The sequence below is a fragment of the Notechis scutatus genome, chromosome 2, assembly GCF_049901735.1.
Source record: "Notechis scutatus isolate UNSWTSFEM ecotype Mainland chromosome 2, rNotScu1.2, whole genome shotgun sequence".
Taxonomy (NCBI): Eukaryota; Metazoa; Chordata; class Lepidosauria; order Squamata; family Elapidae; genus Notechis; species Notechis scutatus.
In genome coordinates this window covers 60,787,321-60,804,217 of record NC_142010.1, presented here as the reverse complement: position 1 = coordinate 60,804,217, position 16,897 = coordinate 60,787,321, and the positions used below count along the sequence as shown (strand labels likewise).

At 33.9% G+C, this 16,897-nt stretch overlaps 1 protein-coding gene across 2 annotated transcripts in view; it reads right to left on the bottom strand.

Moving 5' to 3' along the window:
- CENPP (centromere protein P) overlaps nucleotides 1–16,897 on the bottom strand; it is a 155,048-nt gene extending 138,151 nt beyond the window's left edge. Inside the window, exons 1-7 of one of the 2 annotated variants that reach the window (XM_087954893.1) lie at nucleotides 16,727–16,897; nucleotides 16,213–16,339; nucleotides 15,472–15,628; nucleotides 14,146–14,303; nucleotides 12,874–12,965; nucleotides 10,201–10,289; nucleotides 1,579–1,675 (exon numbers count right to left, since the gene is read on the bottom strand). In XM_087954893.1, the coding sequence (XP_087811019.1) occupies nucleotides 1,579–1,675; nucleotides 10,201–10,289; nucleotides 12,874–12,965; nucleotides 14,146–14,303; nucleotides 15,472–15,608 (573 nt within the window). In that variant the 5' untranslated portion in view covers nucleotides 15,609–15,628; nucleotides 16,213–16,339; nucleotides 16,727–16,897. Of the gene's footprint in view, nucleotides 1–1,578; nucleotides 1,676–10,200; nucleotides 10,290–12,873; nucleotides 12,966–14,145; nucleotides 14,304–15,471; nucleotides 15,629–16,212; nucleotides 16,580–16,726 lie in introns of those variants that run through there. The other variant, XM_087954892.1, reaches the window with a different exon arrangement.

Here is a 16,897-nt window from a genome sequence, read left to right as displayed (position 1 = left end):
TAATTTTGTACAGTTAAATGACCTGTAATTATTAAAACATTAAACTTATCAGAAGTCTTATTGTGTGTACCAAGAGTGACACACTACAAGAGTCATCTTGTACAGTAATTACTCAAGATAGGGTTTTTTTTTGAGTGGTGGCATCTACACTCAGAATGTTCTTCGTCCAGAAATTCATAAGGCAACTATTATTTAGTTGAAGTGGCAATACAATAGCTCAGTGACTGCCAACCAGTGGGCCGGGGACCACTGGCGGTACGTGAGAAAATTTTGGTGGTCCGCAGAGAAAAGTCACCCCAAAGCACCCCCCATAACAATTAATCCAGGCTGCAGGAACACAAGGCTGCGCTGCTCACATGGCCCCGCGGGGACACAAGGCTTGCGTCGCATTGCAAACAACACAAGGTAGTGAGAGGAGGGGAGAAAGGGCCAAAGGGGAGAACTTGCCCACTCGCCCCTTGTGCCTTGCCTGGCCACTGGGCTGCTTCTTTCTGCTTTTTTCTTCTTGTGCTTGTGGCTGCATGCAAGGAAAGCAGCAAAAGTCTTTCTTTCTCTCCCCCAAACTTCGCCAGAAATGAGTCTTTGGGACCCTGCAAGGCATCCTGCTTCAAGAGGCTGTGCCCATGCGACAAGTCTCACAAAGACTAATTGCTGGCGGAGTTTGGGGCAGAGAAAGAAAGACTTCTACTGCTTCTGCTGCTTTCCTTGCATGAAGCCAAAAGTCTCTCTCTCTCCCCGAGAATGGATCTGGAGATGGTATCCTGCGATCCCAAATAAAGAATGATTGATTGGTAGGAAAACGGGGTGGGAAATTTTCCTGCAGATTTTTTTGGGGATTTTCCCAGGGTCTCTGGTCTGCAGGATTTAAAATTATGAGTTTGATGCTCCCTGAGTTCCAAAAGGTTGGTGACCCCTGCAATAGCCAATAAGGTTTATCTGAGGCGAGATTATTACTAACCAGAAACGTATCTATATAAGTGAATTGATGAATTATTTTTACTTAGTGAGATATGTGAATACAGGTCTGGTTGGCAACTGTTCTGCAATCCTTCTATAGTAGTATAAAGATACAGTTTTTTCCATTAAAAAATTCTGAGATGTATCTCTGCTATTCTGCTATGTTGATGCCACAGTTGTATCTTGTGATTGCGATTTTATTGTTACATTATTTTATTTTATTATTATTTTATACTTAGATTTTTATTACTTGGTTATTTTAAATTGTTTTATATAATACCCAGAGTTGATCTGATGATGATAGTCCAGCTATATAATAAATAAATATACAACATATCTAAAACTGTGGGTTTGCCAAAATATTATTTTACAGTCTATACTGGATGAGATAAACTTTCTGGCATTCTTTTTAACACAGTCCTCAAGCTGGTGTTTTGTATAGTCATTGGGAGAGAGAAAAAATCACACTTCTATCCAGGAAATTATAAACAGTATAATTTTGAAGCATTGCAATCTTCATAAACATATATTACTGAAATGCTCTCTATTAAATTAATGGGTCATTTACACATTCATTTAACTCCACTAATTCATGCACCAAAATTGTTTCCAAAGTACTACCTTAAAATGAGTGAAAGCACGCTCCCGATGTTTGCACCATTCAGAGAAACAAGTCAGACTTCTGAAGAACAGGCAGAGATTCCCATTTTCTTCAACCCTAGAATGCATTAATATATATATTAATATATATTATATATGTATTTTGCATGGATAACTTTTGTCCATATTATTTTTCCAAACTCTTGAATGCATAAAAAGTGACAAAACTATTAGACATTTTTGCATAAATTGCTGAACAGTGTCCTTAAGTTGTAAATTTTTTATTTAAGATCATGTGTTACTTTAATAAATCTTGATAAGTTGAGGCTTAGTTTGTATGTATTAATTTTATTTATTTAAAACATTTATATAGTTTCTCATCTTATAATCAAATTGAAATGTATTTACTCCCATCATTTTGCTTTCAATTATCTCCTTTCTCTGCTGAACATCTATGTAGTTTGCAGCAATATTAATAAACTTTATACATATCTAACAAAGACATATTAGCACCATATGTTAGCTCTAAAAAAACTAAATCAACAGTTAGTTCAAAAGACATATAATTTTGTCTCCCTAATTTTACCAACCACTCCTTTCCTCCAAAGGAAACTAATTTGCTTAACAAATACTGATTTTGGTTTCTTCAAGAGACAGTTATTAAAACAAAGTATTACTTAGCATGATATTTTAATCAGGTCTGTGATTGGATTTACATGCCGTGCTTTGTACAGTTTACTAATAAACCACAATTATTGGCTTTATAAAATCAAACAGGCCACATTTTGGCTTAAGGAATGCTGTATTTCTAAACATGCTTTTTTCTGAAACACAAGAAACAATATTGTGTCTCCCTGATTTACCGGAAAGATAAAACAACGAACGATTGAACTTTGAAAAGATACAGAAAAACTTTATATAGTGTTGTAACAACATGGTTATTTAATCATTACATTACCCACTCCAGGCCTAAGGGTAAAATAGCAGGTGACAATTAATACACATTATGTTTAAAAAAAGCAACAAAAGAGAAGATAGCTGTGTTCAGTAATTCAAAACCAGCATAATTGAATTATTATTAATATGATTTGAATATTTATTTATTCAATTTATATTGCCGCCTATTCGCCTATGGCAACTCAAAGCAGCTTACAGAATATAAAACTACATTTAAAACAATAAAAACTAACAAAAAATCAAATAAATTAATATAGTACAATATAACAAAATCACCCTCCAATTCCCACCCCCCGCCCGTGACAGCAGATCACATGAGCCATTTAATGGGCTCCATCCCACTCCGGGTTCCCCAGGCTCAGTGGCAGAACCAGGTCTTCACCACCTTCTGGAAGAGTATTAGGTGGGGGCCGTTCTAATCTCTGGGAGATTGATGTTCCAGAGAGGGAGCCACCATGGAGAAGGCCCTTCTTCTGGGTCTCAACAGGTATATCTCCCTCAGGGATGGGACCCGCAATTACTGCAAGAACAAGTGTTCCAGAGCATTTTAAGATCAGTCTAAAGCAAGGGTGTCAAACTCACGTTGTACGGCAGCATCACATGACATATCAGGACTTTTCCCCCCATTGCTAAACCAGGCAGGGGCAGGGCCAGCACGTGACGTATCTGGCCTGTGGTCCGCGAGTTTAACACCCCTGGTCTAAAGTCACTGTACTAAAAATGTAACAAACCAAAAGCCAAATGGTTGAGTATTAAAGCAAAAATATGATATGAGGGATCCTTGATGTTCTATGCAAAAAAGACTATCACCCAGCCCAAAAAGGAACAAAGACTCCAGCACCTCTCCACCAGCAATCAGCACCCAGATCAGCATAGATTAACTCCAAGATAAACTTCAGACCAACAATCAAGTAAATACCCCATTCAAGAAACTGCCAAAGAAGCTGGAAGGGCGGAGCTGGTGTTGCAACGATACGACATGCGATCTTGGAGGTCTGAGATCGCTGCTGATATCTTTGCTCCTGGACGGTCCAAATGGATCTAAACCGTCCCAAAGAGACGGTGAATGTAAAGAGCGCATCCTGTCGATCCCAGGGATATCGCAAAGTCCCTGGTAGATCCAGGAGAAGCTCTTTTTGCCAGCAGCAAAGAGGCAGCCATTAAAGCTGCTGAAGTTGGGACAGCTCCGAAACGGAAGGGAACGGAAAGAGAAAGTGTGCCGGTTTGGTGAAAATTTTATTTTTTACTTTAAGATTTGAAAGGATACCCTAAGGAAAAGAATCTGTAAAATATTAGACAGAAGTGATTAAGCGACAATTTTAAACAGGAAGTCAAAGTAATTTTTTTTTCTTTGCTGGACTTTTTACATATGATTTTATATTTTGAAACTGGACTGGGTTTTTTCTACCTATTTTTTCTCTCCTTTTTGACTTTATAACATTTTAGGCTAGAGACTCCCTTCTAGCCATCTTTTTAAATATCTTTTTCCCTTTTTAATTAATTTTTATTATATCTTGTTTGGAAAAGGAGGGGGAAAGTGAAAGCAGAAGAAACTTTGTAACACTGCCAACTAGAGGCTTGGAAATATTGTATCTCTTTTTTTTTCTCTTGACCAGACAAAGCTGAGAAAGATCTGAGACTTCTTCTCAAGGACTTTGAGCCTGTTTGATAAGATAGAGGGAAGAGCATGGGAGAGTATTATTGCAGGTGCTCTTCTGGGTTTCTATCAGTAGCTGGAGTCTGGTGTTGAAGTTTACAGAAAAAAAAGATGATAAGACTATAGAGAAGAGAGTTATAAATTTTAACAAAAGCCTTGGATAACTAAATAAGGTGCAGTGTGATGCTGCAAATGATTATGCAAGGAATTCAAAATATACAAACAAGAACAGAGAATATTGAAAAGGGAACAGAGAACATTGAACAAAGAACAGGAAAAACTGATGAAAAGGTGGAGAACATTCAACAAATGATGATGAAGTATGATGAGAGATTCCAAAAAATTGAAGAAGAAGATAAACAAAGAAATAAGAAGATTGGAGATATTGATAGCAGATTAACTGTGGTTGAACAAGATAAAAGTGGGATGCTGAGATGGGAGATGGACAGATCAGAATTATATCTCAGATTCCAAAACATAGAGGAAGAAAAGGGACAAAACCTAGCTGAGATAATGAAAGAAATCTTGGCTGAAGCTTTGGAAATAACCAAAGAGAAGATGATAGATGGAATAGGCGAGGTTTATTGAGTCTTCACAAGATATGCAATGAGAAATAGCTTACCAGGAGAAGTTCACATTAGAATTACAAAGAAAGCCATTAAAACGCAAATATTGCAAGTGGCAAGAGAGAAAACATTGAAATATAAAGATAAGGAGATTGTGGTCCTGAAACAAGTACCCGGAAGAGTGAGAGAGATGAGAAGAGAATACCGATTTCTGACTAAAACGCTACTTACAAAAGAGGTGAATTATAGATGGTTGATTCCAGAAGGTTTAATGTTTACATGGCAAGAACAGAGACATAGAATTGATTCAATTGAGAAAGCTGAATTATTTTACACAGAATATTTTGGAGGGCAAGAGGAGGAGACAGAAAAAGAAGTGTCACTAATCGAATTTCAGGAGGACTGCCAAATAGTGACCGAAAAAGAAGAAGGTGCAGTAGGCAGAAAGGTGGAGGTTAAAGAACAATGTGAGTCAAGATCTATTAGAGCTGCTAAACCTACCTATAAAATATAATCATGGAAGAGAAAAAACTGATTACAATTAACATAAATGGATTTAACTCAGCTGTTAAAAGGAAAACTTTCCATTAATTAGAGAAATTAAAATTTGATATAATCTGCCTACAAGAAGTACATATTAAAAAGCAACATGAACAACTATTGATACAGCCAAAATTAGGAAAAATATTCACTTCTTTGACACAATGCAAGAAAAGAGGAGTGGTTTTTATACATTAAAGATATTATCCCAGCGAAATTGATCCATACCGATGACGATGGAAGATTATTAATGGTGGAAATAATGGACAATAATATGAAAACACTCTTGATTGCAATCTATGCTCCAAATGACAATCAAGAAGAATTTTATAGAAAACTGCATATGAAAATAATCGAATTGGACTATGCTAATATGGTTATGATGGGAGACTTTAATGGAATTGTAGACAATAAACTGGACTATAGCAGCACAGAAAACAACAAAACAGAAAGACTCTCTCTAAATCCTTTTTTAAAATGATAGATGAAATAAATTTAAAAGATACATGGAGAGAAAGAAATGCTAAGACTAAACAATACACCTTCTATTCAAACAGACATTTATCATGGTCCAGAATAGATATGATATGGATGTCAACAGAATTGTTAGCTAATATCCAAGAAATAAATATTGAAACAAGTACTTGGGCAGACCACAATCCAATGACAATTAAATGGAAAGGACAAAGAAGAAGATCTAGATGGACGTTAAATAATACTATACTAAAAGAAAAAGACTTCATACAGAGGATGGAGAAAGAACTGCCTTTTTTCTTTAGAGAAAATAAAAAAAAAGACACATCAACGCAGAATGTATGGGATACAATGAAGGCATATGTTAGAGGCTTGATAATAGACTATACAAGGAAAAGAAATACTATGAAAAGACGAGCCTCTAAGACATTAGAGGATGAGTATAAAGGACTTGAAAAAGAGTTACAGAAAATGCCACAGGAAAAGGACATTAAGTTAAAAATGGATATAATTAAACATAAAATGGGACTAATGGAAAAAGAAGAACTAGCACAGAAAATCAGAGGTGCGAAGCAGAACTATTTTGAAGATGCAAACAAACCAGGTAGATGGTTAGCATATATACTGAGAAAGGAGAAAGAATCAAGGAAAATATTGCAATTAATGATGATCAAGATAAAGATGATCAAGGCCAAGTTTGCTATGGAAGTAAAGAGAAGAAGGAAATTATACGAGACTATTATGGGAAACTATATACACAAGAGAATATTGACGAGGAAAGAGTTAAACGATACTTACAGAATGCTAATCTACCCCAGATACCTAAAGAGATTGAAACAATGTTAGAAAGCAATATAATGATGATGGAACTAACTGAGGCACTTAAGAAGCAAAACAATGGAAAGGCACCAGGCCCAGATGGACTTCTGGCAGAATTCTACAAAACACTACAAGAATCATTGAACCTTCCATTACTAGAACTTATGAATGAAGTTATGTTAAAGAAGATACCTAAATCATGGTCAGAAGCTTATATTACACTTATCCCAAAAGAGGAGACCGATCCATTACAAATCAAGAACTATAGATCTATTTCCTTACTAAACGCAGATTATAAAATTTTTGCTTCAATATTGACAGAAAGACTTAAAAAATACCTAAACAATTTTATTCACCCTGATCAAAATGGATTTCTGCCAAAGAGACAAAGACAATATGAGAGTAATCTTGGACACTTTGGAATACTACGAGGCACACCCTGAAAAACAAATGGCTTTGATATTTTTAGATGCACAGAAGGCATTTGATAATGTGAATTGGCGATTCATGTTATTACAGCTGGAACAGATGGGCTTTGGTAAAAAAATTATTCATGCAATACAAGCTATATATCATAACCAAACGGCAAAGGTAATGATAGAGGGAGAACTGACATACTCTATTGATATAAGAAAAGGAACAAGACAAGGGTTCCCACTGTCACCTTTGTTGTTTGTGTTAACCTTGGAAGTGTTAAACAGAAATATTAGAGAAGAAAAGGATATAAAAGGGATGAAAATTAAAAAGGAAGAATTTAAGTTGCAAGCATTTGCAGATGGTCTGGTTTTCATTTTAGAAGACCCACTAGAAACAGCATTAAAATTGATAGAAAAGATAGAGGTATATGGGAAGGTGGCTGGTTTGAAAATAAATAAAGACAAAACAAAGATTTTGATAAAGAATATGTTATCAAGACAAAAGGAAGAACTGGCAGATGTATTGAAAATCCAGGTCACGAATAAGATCAAGTACTTGGGGATACATTTGACAGCAAGATGTAGTACACTAAAAGAGAATAACTATATTAAACTTAAGCAGCAGATAGCGCTAGATTTGGCGAAATGGGAAAATTTACAACTGTCATTAATAGGGAGAATATCAACAATCAAGATGAATATACTACCCAGAATTTTATATTTGTTCCAAACAATTCCAGTTAGGCTTGGAAAAGATTATTTTGAAGATTTAAATAAAATTGTGTTGAAATATATATGGCAAGATAAGAAAGCGAGAATAAAATTAAAACTTTTGCAAGATGCTAGAATAAGAGGAGGATTTGGTTTGCCAAATTGGGAGTTGTACTACCAAGCTACAAATTTGATGTGGGTTAAGGAATGGATAACATTAAGAAATGCTAGATTGTTGACATTAGAAGGACATGATCTGTTGCTGGGGTGGCATGCTTTTTTATGGTATAAAGGAACTAAAACACAGTGGTATTTTAGAAGACATTATATACGGGAGTCTCTGTGGTTAAACTGGGAGAAGATTAAAAGACAATGTTATTTGAAAATTCCAGTCTGGCTATTGACGATTGAAGCATTTTCTTATCCTATAATATACAAAAAGGAACAAACAGATATGGTGAAATATTGAATGAAAAGGGTGAACTTAAATCTATACAAAAATTAAAGGAACAAGGTATAAAGATGAATTGGTTTTCATATGCACAAATACATTCAAGGTATGATATAGATTCTAAAACAGAAGGTTTCTATGATAAACTGACTGATTTAGATAAGATTTTGACAAGTACTGAGGAAAAGGTGATTAAAAAATTGTATGGATATTTATTAGAAATTAAATTAGAAGAAGAACAAACAATGATTGCTTGGGGGAAGAATTTTGGATATGGGATTGATCTAGAGAAATGGCAAAAATTGTGGTCTCAAAATTATAAAATGACAATGTCAACAGCATATAAAGAAAATTTGTATAAGATGTTTTACAGGTGGCATTTCCCCCCGACAAGAATAGCAAGAATGTTCAAGAACAAATCTGAAAAATGTTGGAAATGTCATCAGGTACCTGGCTCATATTACCATATGTGGTGGACTTGTGCGGATGCCAAAAAATATTGGACTAAAATCCACACGTAGTTGGAAAAAATGACAAAAAAGCATATAGACTTGAAACCAGAGATATTTTTAGTGGGAATTTTACCTGAAATATACAATAAAGAATTGAAATATCTGACTGTAAATGTGTTAACAGCGGCTAAGGTTGTATTTGCTAAAAACTGGAAAAATGAGAAAATACCATCACAGGAGGAAATTATTAAGAAAATATTGGAATATGCTGAAATGAGTAGATTGACATTTGAAATCAGAGAACAAGATGATAAACAATTTTATAAAATTTGGGATCTATTCTATCAACGGTTAGACAATAAAACATGGTAATGAAATATGTAGATTTTTAGAAAATAATGAATATATAAAGATGTATTTTTTCTTTTTATTATATCTACAAAATGATTGTAGGATAGATTTGAGATGATAATATGAACTGTCATAAAACAAATTAAGTAAAATATGGATTATCTTGTAAATCATGAATGAATAATAGTATAGTCAAATGATTGATTAACAGTGATATTAATGTGTTTTATTTGATTAACAATATGAGAATATATACAATGTAATTGTAATTGAAGACTACGAAGTGGAAGCACAAAACAATTTGTAAACCAACCGACACACTGTATGTATATATATGGAAGATGGCTTGATGTTTTTATGTTTTGTTTGTCTATGTTTGTCTTAAAAAACAATAAAATTTATATAAAAAAAGAAACTGCCAAAGAAGCTAACAGCAAACAGCCCAACCAAAGAATCTCTAATACCACCCCCAGCAACGCTGACAGGCAAGCCACTATAGAATATAAACTGACATCAAGCAGCACTTCTTACTAGTACTGATTATGTTACCTAGTTTGGGTAATGAAATGTCTACAGGACAACAAGCTCAAAGAGCACCAAGGATCACTCATGTTAACCCTAAGCTACAAATATTCCCCTTTAAAAATATGATTTAAAAAGTCATAGGGAAAAGGAGGAACGAAGAGAAATATGTTGATTACAAATATATAACTCTAGAATGAAAGAACCTGTTAACATGTTCAACTATACTAAGATTTGCTTAATCTCTAACTTCTGTGAAAAGCTGAAAGAAAGGGAAAAAGAGAAGAACAGTGCAGAATGTAAGGAACAAAAGCAAAAAGTAGATATCATGATTAATATCTAAAGACTGGCATGATCAAACTAAGTCTACTCTTCAGTTGGCTTTTCATCATAGACCATTATGAAGCAAATCTTATCTACCACTAAATGGATGAAAATTCAATGATTGCCTCAAAAAGAGGAAGAGGACTATAATATATTCCTAAAAAGATTTGCTTGATGTTTGATTGCTACATGTTTCTAATTCTGTCACTTTTTTGTATATTTTTTTTGTATATTGCCCAGAGACCTGGCTTAATAAATCTTATAAATAAAAAGTAACTGCCAACCACTGCTTTTCAGTGCATGCAAGAAATTTAAATCTCTTTCTCCCATAATAACATAATTTTCCTATGATTATCCCCACCTACTCCTCCGGTACCAACACGTCTAGTAATTGAAATCTTACCTTGAAACAAGCTTGCTTAAATCACAGTGTGTGTCACATAATGTTATAATATTAAGGTCAGTTACTATAGCGGAAGCATTTCTGTTCATCTGGGGGAAGAAAATTTATAAGTTAAAAAGTGAAGAACAAATCACATTTATAAATAAATCTTTCAAATAGTCACAGCTTACTTAATATTTAAATATAAACGTTATGAGAAACTTCAAATGAGTTTGAGATTTAAATGTTCCCCAAAATAACTGCCAATTGGTATAGCATGGTCAAGTTGATTATGACATATTGTAGCAGCAAAGAGCTTCTGAGAATGCACCCTTGTTTGTTTATTTATTTATAAATAAAATTTATTGGCTGCCCATAGGATAACTGTGAGAGACTTACACACACACACAATTAAAACATAAACAATTAAAATCAACATTAAAACACAAAGGGAAGGCAGAGGCAGAGAGGGGAGAAGTGGGATCAGTTACTACTCAATCAACAACCTCCACTGTGCTGTATTTATGCATTCTCAAACATACACATTTTCAAGCCATTGAAGGAATTTTAAAATTTGATATCTGATGGTCCAAAAAGTAGGTGCATGAAGGAAAGTGACTAAACTTATATTATGTTTGTAGAAACCAATATTTGACCATGTTTTGCAAGGGGGCATATTTTTTTCTGAAATTTTGTTTTTATTATTAAAAGCACATTGTGAATTTATAATGCAATTTTTGGAATTCATATTTAGATATTTTGTGTACTGTATTCTCAAGTTTAATTTCTCCAAGTTTATTTTATGGAATATATTAAACTCAAACAGGATCCTACTTTATTATTTCATCAAAATATGATAGTCTATGGCATTTTCAAAGAATTGTATTAAACATTTATATTTTAAATTATTTTTAATCTAATGCCTATTTAATTTATGAATCCAGTATGTTTACTAGTCATTGCCATATTTTATATTGTCAAGTTTCTAATTACCAGACTCAGGATTATTGCTGCTAAGATCAATCTTATTAAGAAAGCACTGAGGACTCTATCAGAAAACTCTTGTCCACATGTTCATCTGTTGATCAGTAAAGAAAAACGTAAGCCTACAACAGTACATGTCACTTGCTTTCCATATACAGGATCAGCTTTGCAGAACGGGACAATGGCTTAGATTCAAAATCCTTGTGCTAAGCTATAAATAATAAGTCAATTTTTAGATCCACTATGATTGAATTTACAGCATACTAAACCAAAAACAAATATAACGCTTTTGTTTTCAAAGTTATGCTGTGTGAAAGTGTTCCTATTAATGGTACAATATTTTAGATATAGACATTTGACTACAATAGCTAATATTGAGATATCATCTTATGATTGAAGGAGCAAATTACCAGACTATTTCACTTGTTTTATATACAGGTAGTCCTCAACTTATGACTGTTTAATAACAATGCAAAGTTATGACAGACTCAAAAAATGTTTTGACTTGTACTTGTACTTATGACTTGCATCATCCCCATGGTCACATTTGCAATTTATGTGCTTGGCAATCAGTTTGCATTCATGACCAGCTGCAGCATCTTGCACTCACATGATTATGATGTGCTACAAAAATGGTTGTGAAATTGGGTCTGGTCACGTGGTGATTTGACTTAGAATTATCAATGACTGTCTGTATGTATCTTCAAAGCAGTTCAAAGCTTTTATTATGTATATACCTGTATTCCATTCCAAAGTTTTAAAAAACTAAAGCAATTAAAAATTAAAACAAGTGGCTCCTTTAGAAAAAAAACAGGAAACAGAAGAAAAGGAAATACCAAAACATTTCAAAGATGTTTATGTAACTGTAGATACATATTGGAACCTGGGTAATGCTTCAGATTCAAAGGAAAAAGGATGTTGGATTACAAGTGTGCAAACAATTCCTACTGGCAAATCTGTAATCCAAACATATCTTTTCCTGGGATCATGCTGCCACTACTGAAGGTAGCTTTGCAAGCCTAAGAAGAAATGCCACCTACTGGCAATTTAGATTTAGTCCTTGCTTGTTTATCAATTTAACTCGTTTCTAAGAAATCAAGCATAAGAATACATTTCTAACTGAAGAATTTATTACTAGAATATTATTTACTATTATTTACTAGAATTTATTTTTGTGTTGATTCCAAAACATACAAAATACATTTAAGCTGTAAGTTTTGGCAAAATTGTATTTATTTAATTTTATTGGGATTCATTTTTGTGCAGAATTTCAGGTTCTGTTTCTTCTATTAACTTTTTCCTGTCAAGATAACTGTTTGAAAATTTAAAGAGTTAAGATAATTAGGAAATTTATGTCTTCATTTTCCTCTTTCTTCTTCAACTGCTTATTCTATGTATTTAACCACATGAAGATTTGGCTTACATTAATCCTATGTAAATAGTATTAATTGTCAATCAAATATAAAGTATGAAGTTTGGAATAAAGTATGTGGTATCCAAAACTTACACATTAGTACAGAAAAGCAATATTTTAATACATATTCATCAGCATAAAATTACTAACCTTTTTAGAAAATTAAATTAATGTATCAAAATTACACCAAGAACCATGGATAGTTTCACAAGAAATGTCACAAATTCACTTTGTGTATGCTAATTATTGAAGCTTAGTGAAATGCTCTAGTTTATTTTAAAAACATCTTCCAGTACCTGACTTTCTTCGGTGAGTTTAAACTCCAACTGAAATGAGATTGACTGACACTTTCCTGACATCTTATAAGTTTGAATAGTTTTAGATCCATCTATAATGAAGAAATATTAAAATACATACATTAATCAGCTGTATAATCCTTCAATAATGTGTTCTTTATTAATCAATAAGTTTTAAAAGCTCACCCTATTTAATATAAGATACATAGTCAGTTCATCAATTCAGCAGTCTGTCTAAAATACAAATAGTGTAGTGACTCTGGGCTGGCGGGATTGTTTTTTCAAGGTTTTTTTAAATTTAAAATAGGAAAGTTTTCAGGTTGCAAACTATAACCTCCAGCAACTTTACAAAGTGCCTCTGGCATCTTAGAAAATGAAAATGATATATAGCTCTATTCCACTACTTTGTCTGGAAACATGTCTGCTTGCTCAAAAAAAATACAAAGTTCACTGGTAGAGAACACTAGTGGCGGTAGGCAGAAGCAACCTCACAGATTTGCCTTCTGTAAATGTAACTGGCCACAGCTACCTTAGGCTATTCTGTGAATTAGGTGAAGTCCCTTTAGTAAACATGTTGTCAAAAATCCAAATAAGCCTGCCTGACAAAAAAGGATACAACAGAGCTTTGTTTTAAATATTCTGTTTCCTGGGAAAGATGATAAAACTGATAGTGGTCTCAAAACTCCACAGCTACTTCAGTAATGTTGATTAACTGCACCCATTTCAATTGGACTTTTGGTTGCATCACCTTGGCAGATGAAACTGAATTCATCTGATTTCAGAACCATAGTTATTTAATTAGGATTTATTATAAGTCAGCTTTCAACAAACCATACTTGAGATTGTTTTGATTTTGAAACCATAATAAACTGTGGGTCACTTAAACTAGAATAACAATATCAATATCTTAAATTTGTATATTAGAATAGTTTTTGGGATCCTTTTAATATGTTTTTTATTCAAAGAATGTCTTTATCAATTATATCCAATTTTAGTCCAATTTTGGTACTATGAAGTAAAGGTAGATATGAAGTAATTATCTTGATTACTGAGATTTGATTGACCAGTTTGATAATCTTTGGTTGATAGGACTAGCCAAATTTGAAATGTAACACTTTCTCTGTCTTAGGTACTGAATAACAGTTAATAATTTTAATTTTATTAAAATATGGCAATATCAATTTTTGAGATTAGATATACAATGTTTAATCAAAATAATGTATGAAGTGTGAAAAAAGTATATAATACTGTGACAATCATTAAAATACCTACTTTTTTCCACAAGTTTACGTGAATAATGTGTAAAGAAAATGCCTGTAAATTTCATTATAAACGAGAGATCAGCTTCTAACAAATGGAGTTGAGTTTCCTGATCTGGAGAAGATTTGGATTGCTTCAGTTCTTCTTCAGGTTTTCTTCTAAGTAATTTCCTACAGTAAGAAAAAACTTTTATCAGCTAGATCTAAATGAGAAACCTCTAGTATATTGGCATAGAAATTATGTTAATTAACATTTTTATTTCTCCATAGGTTTTTTAATGTGTGGGGAAATCAAAGAAATATCTAATATGAATGAATCTAGGACAGAATAAGAAATTTATTTTATATGTTACAAGTAGATGATGCACAATGCAACTTACACTTCTTTCAACGAATACAATTATTCTCTTTATATATTTTTGAGAGGTCAAGTATCTTCCAGTTGAGATAGTGGAGGACAAAACCCCTATGCAGAATATAATGAACTCATCTATCAATTTCACCAAATGAGATTACTCAATTCAAAATTTTGGGAACACTAATGCAGATGTACTAAATGAGGCTCTCTGTGGATTTAATTAAGGTTGAGAAATGGAATCCTCTATTTAAATTCTTACTAAAGTTGTTTTAACCCATTAGAGATTTGGTCTCTCTAAATATGGATTCTTCAGAGAACTTGAAGTTGAATAAAAATTGTACTATGGGTTTTGTCCTACACTGATTTAGGAAACCAACTTAGTAGTTTCATATCATTAGGTATTTTGGTCAACTTCTTATATCTAAACATTACATAACTCTTATGCTATTATGCTTTAATTTTTAATGTTCCAAAATCCAAAATTTAAGACTCCTTGTATTTCGGGGATGGACCCTTTTATGCAAAAGGCATGAGGTTTTCTATGCAGAAGTCTTTATAGAAAATTGTATTTTTATATTGACTAATATAATTTAATAAAATCTTGTAGAATTTCTCAGCTTATTGAACATAATTATATACAACATATTTTGAACACAAAGATTTTAGTGTAATAACCATAGGAAAATTCTTAGTAATTGCAAGCCAAATACATGGTAGCACCTGCCTTGGACAACAACATTCCCTCCCAGATCCAAATGGATTTGACCCAATTGGCTTTTTGTAAAACTCTGCAGACCTTGCTGTTTCCCAGGTATTTCAGTCAGGAGAGTAGGCTAGCCATATTAGCCATATTTTTTTTATCATTGAAAGGTGTCATATAACACCTTATTGCTTTCATTGTTGTGTCTTAATCTTTGTAGTCTGCTTCAGAGATGGGTATCCATGTACATTATTTAAATAAACAAACAAAAAATTACCTACATGATCTCCATTATTTCTGCTTCAGTATATGTCACTGACTGCTGTTGACTATGTTCATATTCTTCTGTTAGCATTTTAATTTCTTCTTCCAAAGATTTAATTTCATCTTCGCAGGCCTGAAATTCATTGCTATTCATTTTTTCAGGCACTTATCTTCCTAAAGAGAAAAAACTAATATAAATACAGCAGTTGGGCAACTTTTTTTCTCCCCTGTTCGTAACTTAAAGATTTCAGTTTGTCTCCATCAGTCCGATGGAAATAAAGAAGCATTATTATTTGCTTTCTTGGGAGATGTTGTGAAAAGCTGTCATTGAAATACTACTGAAATTATAACAATACCATAAATCTAATGCAAAACAATTTTTGCCTTATCTGAAGCAAATTTAGGACGTGTGTATACAACAATTTACATTAAAATTGTTACCAGCATATTTATTTACTTACGCTCCAACAAAAAAAACACCTCCTAATTCAGTAGGGTAGTCTGTGTTTGTTGGACCACAGCTTCTAACTCCACGACTGCTGCCCAGTTTTGACAGGCAGACTTTTCAAAAACAGTCCGAGATGTGATGCCAGTAACCTAGTCGCCTAAGCCTGGGAATCCTCAGGAAGAAACAGTTGGGAGTTTTTTGGGGGAAAGAGGAGGAAGAGAAAAAACACTCCGAGGTCTCTGTATTATGTGAGGAAAGTCCTGGAAGCAAAACAACGCGCAGCGTGATGATACTCACAAGACTACAGTACCTTTGCCCGAACCAGAGCCCACTGGTCGTCTTCTGAGCCCGCCGACCAAACTAAGCGAAAACCACACTCTACCTCCTGCACCACTTCGAACGAGCCGCCAAAGAAAGCCGTCTCGGGCGCTACCATTCTGCAGAATAGGGGGGGGAGAGGAGACGGAGAAAGACAAGAGAGGTTTCGATACTGAACCGGTTGCAGGTCTTCTCCGATCTCAGTCCATTTACATTAGGTTTTACACTACTCAGCAACAAAACATTTCTGCAGTGCAGAATGATGTGCCTACAAACTCTTTACTCCACTTCCGTCTCTCCCGTTTTAGCGCCATTCGATAGTTCGATCCAACTTGTGCTGGGAGGGGGGAAGGATCCGACTAGGAAAAGGAGAACATAGAGCTTCAAACTAGGATAGAGAGACTTAACATCTGAATTTCCGCTTAAAATTATAAAATTGCTCACAGATCCACGCATTTGTATAGATTAGAGACCCCGGGTTGGGTGGAGAAGCGTATCGCGCCTACCTGAACTTATCGCCGCTGTCTATTAACATTTCAGCGTTTCTCTGTCTTGCGTCTTTTTCAGGAGAAACCTAATAGAATAGCCACTTAAGGATAAATTAAGCTAATGTTTCTCAACCTTAAGATACGTGAACTTCAACTCCCAGAATTCCCCAGGTAGTCTGGCGGAAGTGG